Source organism: Macadamia integrifolia, chromosome 9 (assembly GCF_013358625.1).
Source record: "Macadamia integrifolia cultivar HAES 741 chromosome 9, SCU_Mint_v3, whole genome shotgun sequence".
Taxonomy (NCBI): Eukaryota; Viridiplantae; Streptophyta; class Magnoliopsida; order Proteales; family Proteaceae; genus Macadamia; species Macadamia integrifolia.
Window position 1 is genome coordinate 30,473,507 of NC_056565.1, and position 19,799 is coordinate 30,493,305.

Here is a 19,799-nt window from a genome sequence, read left to right on the forward strand (position 1 = left end):
ATCATTACTTGTCCACGTTCTCCAAGCCAAGACACCACCTAATTTGAGGGGGTTTGCAAAAAGATACCTATGTGGCGTGGGGAATGCGGACAAGTACCGTTCCTTTCCCATATAATATTACATCTGAAAAATATAAGATAAGAGATTGAGTTTCATATCCGGTTGAGTACCATAAGCTAGCAATTCTCTATGCCTATTTCTCTCCTTCAACCCTATAAAATGACATATATGTCATCATTTGTGGGAGAATCATGTGTTAAAACTTGGGCACCTTTCCATTATTGGGCATCCCATCAGACCTTAGTACCTTACACCTCCATGTGATTAGACCTTGTAGTTCTTTACAATGTTTTTCTCCTTGCCCATTCAAAGATTCTCTGGTTATGTCCCCACTAATGCTCTAGAGGTTAATAATAGTCGAGCATTGTTATTATTGTTACTACTGTTATCTTCCACTTCCTTATCATGATAATTTTTTCTTTTGGATGTTGGGCTGTTGAGTTTGATTTTTGTTGATGTTTGATAATTGATAAGTTGATTGCTTGGTTGCTGGCCTTAATCTAAAAATGGACGATGTCCAAAGAAGTTCCCAAAGGCCAATTGCAGTAACACGTGTAAGTGAGAACCAATGAGTTTCTTTCTTAGGTTCAATCAATAGAAAGGTAGTGATGTCATTTCATGGACGGAGAAGAAAATTGGAGAGAGGAACATGCTAGTATAAGACTAAGTTATGCCCCAGACAAAAAACATCTACGCTAAATTATATAACATGCATTCTCTATCTTTCCTACGCGTGCACACACACACACAGTCATGTAAACAACTTTGTTTTTTGAAATCTCTGATGATTCGTAACAATTCCTTCACAGTTGGAGGAATATGAAGAAATTGATTTATAAAAGGAAAAAAAAAAACTTTTTTAATCAGGTTTTTGTATCCTACTTAAACCTCTTTCCATATGTGGAGTGACATTTGGTTTGTATGATTATTTTTATTGATTGAACCAACCCAATCAAAAATGGCTGGCTGGCATGTCTCGTCTCCAAGTAGGTTGTCTTAGCACCAAAAAAGAGAGGGACAAAAACTAAAAAAGTAGGATTCCCTCAAAGTGGATCCGAAGGGTCATTGATTTGAGGGGACCCCAAAACTGTCTCTAGGTATGCCTCAGGGAATATTGAGCTCATGATCTTTTAATTGTCAGGTATTGATCTTTGTCAACAGATCTATTCCTTAGAGTTACATTAACAAATAGTTGACATATTTATATGTTTATCGTGTTTCAGGTCTGAAGGAGTGGGATGAATCATTATAGTGTAAGTCAATAAACATATGAGAAAGTGTTTTCTGTTCGGAAGTGTATGCTGGGCCGGCGTAGAACAACCACACTCACAAACCCCCTTTTTTATTATTTGGGGGGGGGGGGGGGGGGAGGGTTATTACACAGGGGAAGAAAGAGGTAGACATAGGGTTCTGCCAAGGGTGTAAGAAACACTCCAAGATGGAACATTATCCCAAAACATCTTAGGTAATCTATGTGATAGAGCTGATTAAAATGAGTAGCAGAAATAACTAAAATTACAAAAGAATTTGTATTTTGTATTCATCTCCATTTGATGGCATTTTGGTACTTTTAGTAAAACTTTGAATCAGAGTTTGAACAACTTTCCTTGCTTACTTTAGATTAAAATTTAGCTACTAAGATATGTGGAGCCCTCTATCACATGAACTAAAGGTGTCAATTCTAGGTTCACACTGGTTAGCATGACCAAGAAAACTTGAAATCGACCGAGACCCTTTATTAGTATTAAGTCATTTCTATGCGAGGGTCCTACCCGATGGACACCCGACCAGTTCCAAACTTTGAGCCGATCAAGTCCAACCCCGAAGAGCCCGATTAATCCCAATTAAGCCAAACTATTGTTGACTTCCTATTGTTATAGATAAATTTGATGTATTTCTCGGTGTAAGAAGTAGACACATGTATCAACAATGTGTAGACATGGAATCAATATAAGCCTTTATCATCAACGAGCCCTTTTGCATAAGTCAATTGTTCAATTTGTACACCATTAAGCTCTATACCTGAACTATTATCTTGGTAACGCAGGTCTTTGAAAGTTGAAGCATTAATCAATAGCTCGTTTAATGCCCGACTAGTGGTAGCTCAATTAAAGACCTATAGCCTTTGATGACCGAGTACTTAAATAGGTCAATCACGGAGTGCAATCCTAAAGTGGGGGACTGATTAGGCCTAACCGGTTGACACCTCTAACATGTACTAACCCATGTACTATCAAGTGGCAAATGATGAAATGGTATACTTCACTCGAAGCTGGTGCCGGGTCGTGTGACTAGGGAACAATCCCTTGTGTGTGTGTGTGTGTGTGTGTGTGTGTGTGTGTGAGAGAGAGAGAGAGAGAGAGAGAGAGAGAGAGGCATATGTGAGTGCACATTTGAAGGCGACAAAATGGTATTGTATATAAGAAGGTGGCGAGATCATTTCATCTAAAGAGGAGAAAGAGAGATACAGAAGTGCTAACGTACCCTACCCAACTAGCTCAGAGAACCTTTTCCTTATATATACTTTTTCAGAAGGCTTCATTTGTTTCCAAGTAAAAATCTCATTATTTTTTTTGGGACAAAAAAGTTTCTATGGGGGGAGTGTTGCCCCTATGGGGAGGATGATAAGATCAGTCTATTCCCATAAAATGGAAATAACGTCTCTATAGATACCTTTTTGTGCATTTTCATTGAACCTTGCACGCCCAAGAACTACTCTCCAACACAGTAAAAACTTTGTCCTTTTTGGAATGTTACTGGAAGATCGTTAATTGCAGAAATGAGAATCAAAATGATTAGATCAATGGATTTTTCTAATCATTTGATAGTAAAACCTACTTAAAAATTTTGGCTTCTAGGGTCCCATGTGGCCACCACCCCTTCCTCTCCCCTCTTCTGGTCCATGTGGTCTTCTCCCAGGCTATAGTCCAATGGGAAATTGCAAGACATTGAACAATGACTAACCTAAGTCTTGTCATGATTTCATGCTATCATTCTTCCTCGAAAAGAAAAAAAAAAGTTAACCTAAGTCTCGTCATGATTTCATGCTATCATTCTTCCTCGAAAAGAAAAAAAAAAGTTTCATGCTATTTTAGGAAATAGCAAACTTTGAATGAGAACATCCAGTGTGAAGGGACACACCTTTTTCTTATTAGTTGACCAGAGGAAAAAACCTCACTTAGAGAGAGAGAAGTTTTGCTCTCCTTGCAATAGATCTGACAGTTTTCAAAATTTAACCTAACCACTCAACCCCTCCGTCCAAAACTGTTCTAATCCATTTTCTTCTCTAGAATCTTCTTCATCTTCACACAGCCCACACAAGACATACTCTCTCTATATATATATCTCTTCTAAGAAATGGACTCAAATGAAGAACTGATCAATACTAGGGCTATGTCTTCATCATCTCCTCCATTTTTCCTTTCTAGTGATCACTCTACAACTTGGTCTTATCCTTCTCAATTTTCTCAATCTTCTCAATCATCTTCTGGTGTTTCTCCTCCTAGTCCTCCTCCTCATCATCATGATCAATCTCTTCCTTATCCTCCTTATGTCACCAGACCTTGCGGGGCTTGTAAGAGCCTCCGTCGACGATGCGCCCCAAGATGTGTCCTAGCACCATACTTTCCCCCAGATCAACCTTTCAAGTTCATGGCTGTTCACAAAGTGTTTGGAGCCTGTAACATCATCAAATTCTTGCAGGAAATTCCAGATATCCAAAAAGCTGATGCAGTGGATTGCTTGGTCTATGAAGCAGTGGCAAGGATTAAAGATCCAGTTCATGGGTGTGCAGGTGAAGTTTGCCGATTGCAGAAGCTTGTGAGAGAGCTTCAGGTGCAGTTGGATACTGCACAAGCCCAACTTCTTATAACTCCTTATCAAAAGGAGAACTTGATATGCAAGGAGATGATGGAAGAAGCTCAACAACAACAACAACCACCCTTACAGGATGAGGACTTCATGTTAGGAACTCCAAATTTCCAGATTTATGATTGTTTCTCATGTGACAACTCATCCTTTCCTTCCAATACCACAAATTAGTATGGAATGAGCAACCGTTTGGTAACTACCTAGATGTCAATAATTTTTGTAACATTTTTTGAAGAAATTAGCCCAAACTAAAAGTTTAAGTAGTGGGTGAAGGGGTCCATCTCAATTCCTTCACAAAACTGCAACAGAAATTAGGGCAGAGTCATCCTATTGGTCTTATGAATAATCTTTTGAATTTTTAGTGTGAAATGTGAACTTGATAAAGAAATAATTTTTTTTTTTTTTTAGGTTTAGGGTTTTAAATAAGAGGGATTGAGGGCTTCTGATATTTGAGAAAGGCAAAGTCCATTACAGATACAAATTGATACTGGTTTTGTACTATAATATCCTCAAAAAGAGCAAAAGAAAGAAGGAAAGTTATGATTTTGAAAAATGATTTCCAGCACCCCTATCCCAACCTAATTATGAAGATGATGTGTATTTTATCACCATTCTGAAACTAAATGGGATGTCTCCTTCACAAAACTATCTGAATATGCTCTTTTCTTTTTCCGTTTAAGATCAGAAAATTTATTAAAAAGAAGAAGAAAGAAATTACAACTCAAAAGTCTGGTTTAACTAACCTCACCTTCGGCATGGCAATTAGCAGGTGAAAGAAAATCTGAGAATTGACAAAAAGTGAAACTAGGTTTCAACTTAGCGTCATGGGCAATCTCTGATCTGATATGAGCAGGGAAGTTGACATTCAAATTTGTGTTCCCAGATTTGTCTACATCCTTAGCAAGGAAATCAGCCACACTGTTTGCTTCGTGGAAGCTATGAGTAATCTTCCAGTTATTTGAATATGCTATAAACAGTTAAAACGAATATATCAATCTTTGAGTTACTCTAAATGGCAGACAAATCTTCACTAAACATGGTTGATTTTCATTTTTCTTTTACTCCGGCCAGTTGAGGGGGGATTGTAAGGGAGAGGTTCAATAGGAATTTATCTTAAGAGAAAAGGTTCTTGAGCAAGTGGCATAGGATATGCAAGCGATCTCTATGTCTATCTCCTCTCTGCCCTGTATTTGAACTGTTGTGCCCCTCTCTTGCGTATCCTACTCCACTTACTCTAAGAACCCTACCTAATATTAATTATAATTTATCCAAATGCCACTACCATGTAAATCTTTTGGCTACCCAATGAATGATAATTAGCCGGCAACCTGTCTGTTTGATACACAGTGAAGTTTGTGCATGGCAACTTTTTTTGAATTAAGCAAAGTTTCTCAACACCTCTTTGTACAAAAAATGCAGAAAATTGGGCCATCTCCAAACTAACTTCTCTTAGGACCATGCATTAGCTTATCTATATGGCTCTTCTTAACTCCATGCCCAATATTCTGCCCTATATATCTTAGCTGATCATACGACTAGCCTTTGGAATGTTTTAATTTGATTAAAAAAATTACAAATATATAACATCCTAAATAATATAAAACTAATATCTCAAAAAGAAGCAGGTAATTATGAATTAATCCCTACACTAATCAATGTCACTTAACATACTTTAGGGTATGTGAATAAATAATTGTCTCACCACAGTTTATCGTAATTACATGTACAAAGATTTCAATAACTTTGAAACGCTTTCTAAATAATTTACAAACATGCCACTGGATCTGAATTTCTTTTTAATCATATACGGACAATCTTTTTCTTTGATATTCTTTTAGAGGTTGAGTAGTGGATTTCACATCGAATATCTCTCTCATTCATAGTGAAACACTATGAATCCAGTTATATAGTCATAGTAACATCAATTGTTGGTGTGCCAAAATCCATAATGCATAATTATAACGATAAGGACCAAATGAACGGAACGCCTAATTTCGTCCTAGCCGTGAACACTTTTTAGGTGAAGACCGATGAACAACCTTAACTTTCTATTATGTAAATTGATTAATATCGAACCACTTAGAATAAACTTGATTGACGCACTTCCAACAATATCCCACTTGTTTATCAAAGCCATTATCTTATTACATGTTCTCAACATGTCATCCTGTGTCAATTCCTTAGTTAAGGGAACTAAAAGATAATTTCTCGAGCCAATTTCATCGGCTAGTCTATTGTTGGGGGTACGGTGTCTTGCAAAAGTGGGCTGATCCTGAAGGGCTGTTATGAGGCCGAAGGTGAGGACCTAAGCATTATCATCATTAGGGGCGAGGCCTCAACAAACGGGTGGGTCCATGCAAGGGTTTGGGGGCTGCAGCTCTTGAGAATTTTTTTAGTGATTATATGAGTATTTCGGTAAATTTGTATAGTATTCACTATATACTTATGGCAAGTATTATTTCTTTGCAATCAATCTGAGACAGCTTTGAGAACAAGTGCTTGTATCCTATTCTATATTGACAATGAAGCTAGATCTTTTCTCACCATGGATGTAGGCAATCTTGTTGAACCATGAATGTAAATCGTTATGATCATAGTGTGATTGTTGTTTGCAATTTCCATTAATTTTCTGCATTGTTTTAAGCTCTATTTTACACAAGCCATTCTCAAGGCCATTATCTTGTTCACATATTCTCAACATGTCATCTTGTGCCAAATCCTTAGTCTACGGAAACTAAAGCACCATTTGACAATGTTCCGTTTCTGCCATTTCTGCGTTTTCTTGTTCCCAGAAATGGAGAAACAACCTAAAAAGTGTTTAATCAAGTTGTTCTGTTTCACCCGTTTCTAGAAACATAAATCAAAATTTATGCCTATTTACAATTCAAAAAACAACTTTGACGAAACGAATTTAAGAGAAGAAAAAAAAAAAAAAAGGCTAGTGTGGCCAATAAATCTCTCAACTATTTAAACCTAAAAAGAGGCAACCGAACCCTCTCTCCCTTTTGGGCATCTGATGATACTAATGGGTTTTTAGTATCATTATGTCTGCAAAAAAGTTTTAAGAAACAAGTTTATCAAACACCAAGAAATCCGTTTTTGTTTCTGAAAAAGTGAAAAGTCGTTTATGCTATTTCTAGACACAGAAATAGTAGAAACGTTATCAAAAGGTGCCTAAGAAATCATTCCTGAAGCCAACCTCATAGCCACTATCAACCTCTCTCTCTCTCTCACTCTCTCATAAAACATACGCATACCACACCAAGAATCAACTTGATTAGACACACTTAACATCATCTACACGTTTTATCAAGGGTTCATTTCTTCCCAATTGAAATATCACATAAAACAATTTATTTTTTGGAATATCTGGTGGCTCCTAGAAGTTCATAGTTCCTTCAGAATGGGAGTGAAACTGATTAAACTTTTGTAATTATTGTTTTGTAACTTACTTAGACTCTAGTTACCAAAAAGAAAAAAACTTACTTAAACTCCTACTGTATAGGTGCTAATTTTACCTTTTAACAATTGTTTTGTAACTTAAAACTCTTACTATATGTACTACTTTGACGTTTTTACTACTGGACTAATGAGTTTGATTTGGATAATTTGTCCAATCAAAAATGGCTGCTGGCCTCGTGTATAAGTACGATGTCCAAAGAAGTTCTGGGTCGTTGATTTTACACTCTCTCTCTATCTCTCCTCACATGTTTATCATGTTTCAAGTCTGGAGAAGGGATGGGATGAATCATTGTAATCTAAGGAACATAAAAAAGCTACGGGAAAATGTTTTCTGAGCCGATAAGGTCGAATGGATCCTTTGCATATATGTTCACCTGTATGTACGTATATGCCAGATGCCAACACTGTCCATTTTGTTTTCATATAAACTCCTCTTCACCCTTTAAATGACAAGAAATGAACAGATGTCAGCATCTCAAAAGTTAACCATTCGTTTAGAGGAACCCTTCATCTCCCCTTATTCAATCAATGTGGCCTGATAAAAAATACAAAATTCATATTATAGTTACATGCATGAACCTTTTCAACACAACCTCAATAGAAATGCACGCAACTAGGAATAACCTAGTCTTCCAGGTTTTTCATGGCTATTGTAGGAAATGGCAAACTTAATTTCAATTAGAACATCCAAAGTGAAGGAACACACGTTTTTTATAAGCTGACAACAGGGAAAACCTCACTTGGAGACATAAGTTTTGCTTTGGTGTGATAGATCTGTCAGTTTCAAACTTGAACCGACTGCTCAATCCCTCTCTGGCCAAAACTGATCTAACCTATTTTTCTTTCTTCTCTTGAATCATCCTTCACCTCGTTGGACCATACCCAATAGCCCAAACTCTCTTTCATTTGTTAAACTCTCTCTCTCTCACTCTCTCTCTCTCTCTCTCTCTCTCTCTCGGTTTCATGATTTTCCAAGTAAAAATATATTTTTTTTCTTTTCTGAAACATCTATTAGTTGCTGGCAACTCTATTGGTTGCAAGAAGAGTTCACGTAAGTGAACTGGGACTCCCAATTCACTTAAGTTGATATGTTGACACTTGTTAAATCTTTAACCGAATGGTAACAACCCATTATCCTATTTTTAAATATTCTGAAGATTTATAAATTAAGAAGAAAAAAAATGATCCCAACAAAAACGGAAGGTATTGCTTTGATTACGTCTTGTAATTTCTTTCTTCTTATGACACATAAGTCATAAGAGATTATTTTATTTTCCCTCTCATCTTCTTCTTCTTCTAGTATGTTCTTTCATTTAGTTGCTACAGGTGCAAGAGTTGAAACTCAAGAACATCATCTTGTGTGGGGGGAATTTGAAAAACAAGAAAATTTGGCAATGCAGTCTTAACATAGTCGACAGCGTTGAAGAAGAAGGGGTGGGAGGCGATAGTGGTAGCGTTTGGGTGTTAAGATAACCTCTAGTGTTTTAGTAGGAATTAGATTACCGGCGGAATCAAAGGAGAAGGAGAGAGTGGGTATAAAAAAAAATTAAGATAATCTCTAGTGTTTCAATAGGAATGAAATTGCTAACGGCAAGGAGAATACACTTTACTTGATTGTTGGGATTCTTATTTTCCTATTATTTATTGAAATCTTGAAAATATTAGGCAATTTAACTAACCATTTAACTATTCTCTTAAAAGATAAGGCGTGTCAAGAATCTAGCATAAGTGAATTGAGAGTCTCAATTCACTTACATGAAGATTCACCGGACTCTTGCAAGAATGGGAAAAGAATTTGTTAGATCAAGAAAAGGAAAATCTTTGTATCATGAGAGTATAAGCTAGATTTTGCAATATTTAGAATGTTATTTTAATGCAAAACTCTTTTCATATTCAACATGCAATTATATTTTTCAATGTACTCTTTATTTTATTTTTTATTTAAAAATTTTGGTTACAAAATAAAGTAAATTTTGACGACCAAAACTAAAATGATTTGCCAAAAAGAAACTATTTCCTTTTTCTTTTCCTCTATTACATTTCCTAACAACAGATTAATGCCAACAATTCAATTTAAAAACAAAAAATAATAATAAAAAGAAGGAAAGTTGGATCAAGTTTTCTTGTGCTCATAAGGGTATTATAAGAGTATAGTAAATTTCTATAGGAGTTTGTAAATCATAGAATGGTGAATGAACAGTCCTCTATAGGTATAGTAAAACTTTCTCGACAACCAATTACCCCTTTTTTGGTTATCTATGATATTGTTTCGTAAAGAACAAGTCTGAGGATCAAATCCTCTTGCATGCTTCAATATAAAAGAGAAATGATTCAAAATATTGATGATCATAAGATTATCGCTCTCAATCCATACATTAAGAACCCCAAGGCACAAAGCCATGATAAGAGCATAAAGAACAGCTAATGATTCAACAACTCCATCTCGAATGAACAACACCAATTTCAAACGAGAAACAAGGGGCCAAACTTTTCTCAACTTCTTGTTTAAAGAAAACAAAGTGAAAGAGACAAAGGGAAGAATCAAAAGCTTCAATACTCTCTTGGTTGAAAAGAAAACCTCTATCCTTACAAATTTCCTTTTGGGCATGGTTTCAAGCATCGGTTTGGGATCGGCCATATCGGATCGTATCGGCTGAGACTGATTCCAGATCTGATACCACTCTGAATCGGTTATCCGGATCGTTTCAGAGATAAAATAGGAAAAAAAGTACTTTTTATAAAAATCAGGGATAGAATAGACCAATACCCACCGATCCAATCCGAATCGATACCAATAATGTCCCCTAAATCCTTGCTTTTGGGCAAGGCGGGAAGTCAAATCAATCTCTCTCTCTCTCTCTGTGTTAATGGGGTTTGGGATTTTGGTTTTACCTATTTTTCTTTTCTTGCAGTATTTTGGTGAACATTTCACTTAACTATAAAAGGGGGAGGGGAGGGGAGGGGATGGGGGAACACATTTCAGTGAGCAGCAGAATCAGATGAGAGGAATGAGAAAAATCAGACCCTAACTTGGTAGACTCTTCTCAATATTATCCCAGTTGAAGGCAATTATTGTCTCCTTCCACTTACTTTTATTTATTGGGGTTCGAGTAACTCTTGATAATTGTGGAAGGACGGCACAAATGAAAGGCCGTTGATGCATCGTCAGGCTAGGGTGTGGACAATCAAGATGACCAAATAGATTTTGACCTTTGAGGAAAGGCACATAAACTGTGTTTTCCAACACTAAAAAATCTTTGGGGTTAATTTGAGAGAGATAGTGATGGAATTGGCTCATGGAAAATCCCTACGATCGAGGTTATAATGAAGAAAAGGAATCTACCTAGCATCGAAGTGCAGCTTATGTGGTAAGGATTCAGTCTATATTACATATTTTTCTTCAATGCAGTTTCACTGTAGATGTGTGGAAAATGCTGTTTTGGAATTGATTGGGTTTCTCATGCAATTTTTTTATGAATTTATGGCCTGGTAGAAGAGGAAAATAAGAGGCCTATATGTCAAAGATCCATAGATGGTGGGGTCGGTGATCATTGCTTCTATTATATGGAGGAAAATGAATAAAAGAAGGGTTGAAGCCAAGAAAAAAAGAGCTTCTTTCATATTTGAGATGGCCAAAGATGAGATCAGACAGTTGAAATTGGACATGAAAGGTGCAGTAAATCAGTAGCAGATTTGACATGTAGTAACTCGGGCTGAAGTCTGAGCCTCTTCCAGCAAGTCCAATCCTAGAGGTTCATTGGTGCAAATCAGGGGAGAATTGGATTAAACTGAATGTTGATGGGAGTTCTCTGGGAAATCCAGGCAGAGCAAGGGCAGGTGGTGTTTTGAGGGACCATTCGGGTCCATTGGTTCTTCACTTTAAATCATTTTTAGGAATTAAAAAAAAAAAAATCTTTGAAGCAGAGTTTGATACTTTGATCAAAGGTATTATATATGCTAGCAAAAGATATGGACGCACAAGCCCTGTGGAACGAATCATATTCGGTGTTAGTAGTTATTTCGGTGCAAAAGTCTAATATTATCCTTGGTTTGCTCTTCAAAAGTGGTTGAACTTACAGCCTTATCTCACGTCCATTACGTGGAAGATAACCCACTGTTTTAGGGAGGCTAACCCCACTGCAAATTCCTTAGCTAAAGATGCGGCAAAAACGAGTGTCTCGGGTTCTTCTTGTGGCTTCCCTCATTATGTATGGGAGGAGATCGTAACTGATGCAACTGGAAGAACTCAGCTCCGATTCAGATAAGAGCAGAATTGCTCCCTGCTAATGGCAATGCCGAAGGTGGGGGGCCAATTCTGCTTCTTGATTCAGTCTTATTTCTTTGGATTTTTTCCTTAATTGTGTGGTGTTCCCTGTTTTGCTTCTTTTTAGTTCATTGGCTTTAATATTATGATCCCTTTAGCAAAAAAAAGGGTGCGGCAGCATTGGTGATGGAGAGGGTAAAATCGTTGGATGCCACGGTGGGTATTTGGGGTGTCAATCGGTCAGGTCGGGCTGGGCCGGTCTCGATTGGGCCTATACCCTTGGACCGTGGTTTACCCACTTAAGGAATGAGCCAGTATCGGTCGGTCTCGTGCCCAGCTCGATCGAGTTTTGGACTTTAACTGGTCTTCTCCTAATCAGGATACAATCGGGCCTTAAACGGTTTTTAATTCACTTAAGATACTTTAATATATTTTATTAAATCATCAACAATTTAGAAAAGATATTACAATATATACTCTATTCTATCAAAAATATATATATATATATATATATACATCTAAACGGTCGGACTAAACGTGTCGGGCCGAGTCAGGCTTACAAATGGCTCGTCAGGCTTACCCCTTGCATCGTGTAATTCTTGTTTATAAACGGGCCGGGCTTGATCCTGACACATTTAATAATCGATGCAGGTCGAGTCAATCTTTAAATAGTCAGGTCTGATCGGTCTAACCGGTGTGGCCTTAGGATTGACACCCCTAGTGGGTATGAGGGGTAGTAATGGGATGTGTGTGAATGGGATGGCCGATGGCGTGATGATGGTAATAGTATATGAGGATGATGTAAGTTAGGAAGATGTAATGGGTTGGACTGTGATAGGGAAGGGAACAACAGCAGTGGGACGCAATGAGGTTGTATTCCAAGCGGATGGTTCAAGGTATTGAGAACGTGATGAAGTTTGGGGGCTATAACATGGTCAGGCGGTTAATGGGTGGTGGGTGTTATTGATAGGGCAGCGGGGCTGAAGAAGGTGCAGCCGCAGGTTCTTTGCGGCAGGCTCTTTGGCAAAGGAAGCGCAGCAGGATCTCGGTGTTAAGGGCACCAACAGCAGGTTCTCGGCAACGTCAGCAGGTTCGCCGGCTGTAACTACTCGTTGGAGTAGCTGTGATAGGTTCAGTGGCAACAAAATAAAAAGATCAGTTCGGCGGAGATTTTCGCTCAAATACCATATTAACTCATGGTTTGTGATAATTCTCACTACCTGTTAGTAACAGCCGATTGATGCATATTATCTTAAGGGAAAAGGTTCTTGAGCAAGTGGCATAGGAAACCCTCCCTATTTTCAATTACAAGTTTATCACAATACCAGTAGTATGGGAACCTAATGGCCTCTCAATGAACCATAATCAATTTACAATATGTGTTAGAGCAAACACTAAGAAAATACGAAAATAAACAAACAATAGATCCGCACAACACGGAGATTTAACGAGATTCACACACCGGTGTGGTGTGCTACGTCCTCGGACAAAGAAGAAGATGTTTCACTATGCAGAAAAGAGATTACACCCAAGTTCTTGCTGCTGAAAACTCTAACTTGAAAAACCCCCAAAATTACAATAACTTCCTCAACAAGACGATAGTACATTATATACTCCAAGTCGCGGGTCGATCCATCGGGTCGTGGTCAACCACTTGAACCATACCTCGGGGATTACGCCCTTGCACCACAACCCCTCTGCTTCCATCATAGATCTCAGAAAACTTTCCATTCAGGTCGCCACCAAAATATGTCGGAGCGGGTCAATCTTCAAAACAGGTCAAGAATTTGAGACAAACTTATCAATATGTATGATTTGAGATATACAATGAGGTGTGTGTTAGCTTTTTTCAAATGAATCAAAGTTTCTCAACACCTATTTGTGTAAAAAATATGAAAGGTTATGACCATCTCCAAACCAACTTCTTTTAGGACCATGTATTGGTTTCTCAACACCTCTTTGTGTAAAAAATACCCAGGTTTAGGTTCATCTCCAAATTAAACTTACCACTCTTATGACCTTGCATAGGCGGGACTAGCACTAGATTGAGCCCCAAAGGTTGGGCAAGACAGGGTAGTGGTGTTGAGTGGGGACATCTCTTACTCCCATATCAGCTAAAGGAAGAGATTGTGCTAATTGATAACCTCTAACACCCTTCCATAGTCATAACGCGTTTTAAAGTCATGAGGCCCATCTAAAGAGAATAATATTGTGCTTTCGTTTGTGATCAGACATATTAGAAATATGATCTTTGATATTCATTAGGCTCAATTGGAACTTCGAACTCAGTGTGCTCTATTTTTGAAATTTCAAACTTGTTCTTGTAATTTTTTTGGACTTAACTCAGGTACTTTTCTTCGGTACTTATTTTCTTTTGAGGAACAGTGTGCTTCAACAATACAAGTTGTACAAAAAACTACATAATTGTCCTATGAAATGACATATATGTCCTTTAACGTAGGAAGAGAGAGATAGACACAGGGAGGCATTAATATACGCTACGCAGTCGGGCAAAGTTCTTTCTCCCTAGAAAAAAAACCAAGATATACAATTAGTAAGCACAACTTCAAATCCTCTTCTAAGTTTACTACCAATAACCCATAAGATCCCGTGCTTCTTGCAGCAGGTCCTTAGCTAAACCAAATTCAAATACTTCCAATCAAAGACATCCCAAATTTATATTTTTAACTTTCCAGTAAAATCACTTGATTGGCAAGCAACTATGTGAGTGGAGTACTTTGGGCATGAAGCACTCACTAAGAGAATCAAGTCTCTACAAAGTGCAAGACAGTAGCACCCATCGATTCACTTCAATTGATGATTGATTTTGATTGATTTGAATCGGAAATCTACCCTAACAGATTTGGATGTCGATGCCAAGTTTTACAACCCTGCTGTTACTTCATTATTGGAGGGAATTGTAACACGAGAATAAAGATGCAGATGGTGATTATGGTGATGATGATGTTCTTATAATTTGGGGCCCGTTTGATAACGTTTCTGCCGTTTCTGTTTCAAAAAATGCAGAAACATAAATTTCCATTTCTAGGAACAGAAACAAAATTTTGGGTGTTTGATAAACTTCTTGTTTCTTGAAACATTTCTCTGTTATAGGAGCCAGCCTAGCCAAGTTCGATGCCGTCCCCCACCTCCACTCCGCCTCCTCCACACATCTACAATCCCGCATCTTCCGAACCAACCAAAATAGCTCCGCCGCCCACTTCTCAGCTGAACCACCACCACCATCAACACCGTCAGAGAACGACATGTTCCTTGCACCCTCTTGGAATGACCGAATAGCTCCTAAGACCCTGTTCCTTCAGCAACGAAGTTGCCCGGATGCTACCTCACCATCACCGCCACAATTTTCCCCCATGGCCGTTGTCTTGCTCCTCTGTAATGCTTCCCCTTCGACGGAACCACAGCTAGAGCCGTCACTGAAGTTGACTTCTCCAGTACCGTCAATGATGCCATAGTCACAACTAATGAAGCCGAAGCTGAAGCTGTCGGTTGTGCTTGAAACACATTGCCAAAAGTCGATTCTTGAGGCTCTGATTTCTTGCTCCTCTCCCCATCAGCCCATGGTTTTCCGTCAATTATGGTGTCCTCTTCCGTGAGAAGCTTCTCTACCTTGAAGCCCTCAACGTTGATTCCTCCGCTCAGCTCCGGTCAACTCCCTCATGTCCATCAAGAAATGTCTATACTCAATGGGCATCGAACACTCGGATGTCGGTGTCAAGGGAATAATGTCGGGTTTGGGAGAAAGAAAGGTCCACAAGTCTATACTTGTTCAGTCGTTTCTGTTTCTTGAACCATAAATCAATATAAATTCTTATTTATGTTTCTGAAATAAGAAGAAACGGAGCAAGTTTATTAAATGTTTTGTGTTCCTTTTCTATTGTTTCTTGACACAAAAACAGTAGAAACGCGTTTTTGGAAACGTTATCAAACGGGCCCTTAGTATAAGTGATATGAAGAGGAGAGGAGCAACCCCCTCAAGAGTACATAGTTAAATATCAATTGATGAGAATATCTACCAAGGAGCAACAATCATCTACTAGAGTTCCACCACATCAATATATATTGATAAATCAGACTGCTTTGAAGAAGAAAAGACTGATGAACTTGAACTCCATACAAGTGGAGCTTCATGATGGGAGTACAAGTTTGACCCGTACAAAGTTGGATCTTTACCATAGCCAAAAGACATTGTTCATTCGAGGGACTACTGCTATATAGAAATAAAAGACGTTAATTGGTTCGGTTTCAGTGTATATGGTGTGGTTTGGTTTGGTTCAGTTCACATTTATTTGGCTGAAATCAAAATCGCACCATTTACTAAACGGTTGTACTTTCTGAAATCACAACCATTCAGTAAACGGTTTCGATTCCACAGTTTTTAAATAGTGTCGGTTTCACGGTTTTGATTGCGGTTTCTAAACTATTAGTAATAGGTTTGCTAGTTTATTCGTATGCTTACTAAAATTTACATTTGTTGATAAACATTTCAATCTTGTATCAAATTAAATGATGAGGCATTGAAGAAGCAATGATTTAACTACATAACTAAATAATAGGAGTAAATTATTGAATAGACTGTTGGACAGCCACTATGGTCCTTAATTCTTTCCTAAATTAAACCATTATGTTTTGTTAAAATAGCCAAATATTTAATCGTTACACGGGTTAATTGGATTGGTTTTGATGGTTTAAACGGTTCGGTTTTCATGGTGTCAATTCGATTTGAAACCAACGGGTTAAACGGTTGAAGTCAACCCAACCCATTTAACTAATCGGTCTTAAACTTGAAACCAGAACCGAACCATTTACTAAACGATTTTACGATTTCAATGTAAACGACTCAATTCGATTTCAATTTCAGATTCACACCCTTACGTAGAATGATACACATACATTATGCATAGAATTCAAATAGTGATTTACATGCATGGATAATGGTGTGCAGATAAAGTGTTACACATAGATTGTTACACTCAGAAAAAATGAGTAGAGTAACGAATGAGGCAAGTCAACCATCTACAGAGGCAAAGAAACCACGTCGATATAGGATTAGGGGGTGTTTGGTTCGGTAAATCTTTGGGATGACATTCTTTAGAATGATAATTATTAATTTTTGGAGCTGTTTGGTTCCACTAGATTGACCCTTATAAGTGAGCACCCTACTTCCTATGAATGACCATATTACAAAGGATGTGTTCCAAATCTGAGTTTACCTCAACACTTAAACTCATATTTGAGCAACATTTTTACCACCTAATATAAAAGGAGAAAGCGGAAAGAAGTTCTCTACGGAAGCCAATATCTCAACCCGCGAGAAACATTTACCAGCCTCAAGGTAGAGGTGTCAATTCCTAAACCGAATCGGTAAAATTGGCCAGACCAAACCGATAACAACACGGACCGAACCGAACCGAAGCCTTATTGGTTCGGTTCAGTTTGGAGTATTGCAACCCCAAAACCAAACCGAACATCACCGAAAATCGGATGAACCCGAAACCGACTCAAAACCTGGACCGAAACTGAAACCAAACCAGTAAGAAACCAAAACACTCCAAAATTCATTAAAAAAATCAAAATTTGCATAGTTTTGTATACATTTGTATGGAAATTCGAATCCAAACTATACCAAAAACCAAAACCAACCCAGTTACAAATCGATTTAAGAAACCGAAACCAAACCGCACCGAAACCAAAATCAAACCGAAACTGGAATTTTCTTATTGGTTCGGTTACGGTTTCAGCTTTCCCACACCGAAACCGACTCAACCCGGACCGAAAATAGCCGGACCGACCGATTGACACCCCTAGCTTAAGGCAACCAAACGATTTTTCAGAAAAAAAACATAATTCAGAAGAATGTCTACCAAAAGATTGACATTCATATTCGATATATATACCATTTGATTTACCGAACTAAACACCCCCTTAGGTAACCAAATGTGATGGGACCCTTACAATGCGAGAAGTTTGATTTTTCGTTATAGTGATAAGTATATGTGGCATACACAAAATATTGAAATGAGACAATTGGGAGATCTCACTTGTGAGTCTGAGGAGAGTTTGTTAGGTCTTCTCCTCACAAGAGGGGATCGATAATGATTATCCAAAGGAAATAAAAAAAGTGACATTATGTTTCCCATAATGATTTGGTGTGAATGATGTCTCTCACCTTGTTGCATCTTTGTTTTGTTACGTCTTTGTGTTTATATATATATATATATATATATATATAGAAAAGGTTGGGTATGTCAAGTATATCCAAATTTATGTTTCTCTCTCCTTTTGGAAAAGTTTCCTATCTTCTCTCATCCAAGTCTTCTCAATTGTTGAAAGCTAATGGCATAACTAACCTCCTCCTATGCTAGGTCAAGAGAATGCTACCTCCTACCGCAAGTACACAGGTTGGAGAGCAGACAACGTGATCTTTTTGCACCTACTATATCTAGGCGTACACACACACCAAAAGGTAGCATTCCTTTGTTCCAACACACATCTTAGGTGGGAGAAATTATGATTAGAGGATTTGAATCCTTTCCAACTGGTTGGGCACCCACTAAGGTATCCGACGGATGGGAGAAACTATGATTAGAGGATTTGGTTACGTCTTTTTTTTTTTTTTTTGTTACCCAGGGTGTCCAGATCTTTGACCCGACTAGTCCCTGGGGTCACTGTGATACCGCTTACATAGGATCGTGTTAGTCCAAGGTAGAAACTCTTGTGCAATGGCCCCAAGAAGTTAGGTGCAATGGCGAAGGTTGGTTTCGTTTTTGTGTTATATATCATACTACTATATAAAAGTACGTACTCCCTGTCTTTGGTATACTTTTTCAAAATGACCAAAAAACCATTTACATCTACCAAAAAAATTCCCAAATGACCAAAATCCCCTCAAAATTGAATATGAAACAAATATCATAATAAACTCTCTATAATTCTCTCTCTCTCTCTCTCTCTCTCTCTCTCTAAACGTGGAAGAGAAAGGGGGAGAGTGGAGTATTAAAAAGGCATATAATTACAGACCATAAACCCACTCATCCTCTTACCTCTAAAAATGGAAGATAAATCAAGTAATAATAATAAACTCTATAATTCTCACTCTCTCCCTCTCTAAACGTGGAGGAGAAAGGGGGAGAGTGAAGAGAGAAATAGAGAGAATTATGGTGAATGGGGATGGAATGAACAATTATGGAGAGAGATATACCAACAAAAAAAGAAGTTAATAATAATAAACTCTCCATAATTCTCTATTTCTCTCTCTCTCTCTCTCTCTCTCTCTCTCTCTCTCTCTCTCAACATGGAGGACAAAGGGAGAGAGTGGAGTATTAAAAAGGCATATAATTATTAAGTATTAAAAAAGCATATAATTATAAACCCTAAACCCACTCATCCTCTCACCTCTAAAAATGGAAGATAAATCAAATAATAATAATAAACTCTATAATTTTCACTCTCTCCCACTCTAAACGTGGAGGAGAAAGGGGAAGAATGGAGTATTAAAAAGACATATAAGTATAATTATTATTAAGTATTAAAAAGGCATAGAATTATAAACCCTAAACCCACTCATCCTCTCACCCCTCAAAATGGAAGATAAAACAAATAATAATAATAAACTATATAATTCTTACTCTCTCTCTCTAAATGTGGAGAAGAAAGGGGGAGAGTGGAGAGAGAAATAGAGAGAATTATGAAGAATGGGGATGGAATGAACAATTATGGAGAGAAATATACCAAAAAATAAATTAACAATAATAAACTCTCTATAATTCTTTATTTCTCTCTCTCTCTCTAAACGTGTAGGAGAAAGGAGAGAGTAATAATTAATTATAATTATTAATTAATTAAATACTAAAAAGGATTAAAAAAAAAGGCATATAATATTCCTCCTTAAATCTCTCTCTCTCTCTCTCTCTCCTCTCTGAAAAAAAAAACGTGGAGCACAATGGAGGGAGATTCTCCATAGAGAGAATTATAAATAATTATGAAAATATTAAAAAGATAAATATAGTGAGAGATATACCACAAAAAAAAAAAAAGGCCCATAAAATCTCTCCTTCCATCCCTTACAAAATCTAAACGTGGAGGAAGGGGTATTTTCTCTCTATAATTATCTTTCTCTCAC

At 37.5% G+C, this 19,799-nt stretch overlaps 1 protein-coding gene across 1 annotated transcript; it reads left to right on the forward strand.

The window, feature by feature from the left end:
- The first annotated feature begins 3,417 nt into the window (after positions 1-3,417).
- On the forward strand, positions 3,418-4,101 carry LOC122089698 (LOB domain-containing protein 1-like). Its single transcript, XM_042659397.1, has one exon. It carries the CDS (start codon positions 3,418-3,420, stop codon positions 4,099-4,101), a length of 684 nt encoding a protein of 227 aa, XP_042515331.1.
- The last annotated feature ends 15,698 nt before the right edge of the window (positions 4,102-19,799 follow it).

Coding starts and splice junctions, on each gene's coding strand:
- LOC122089698 (XM_042659397.1), top strand. CDS start 3,418: ATGGACTCAAATGAAGAACTGATCAATACTAGGGCTATGTCTTCATCA.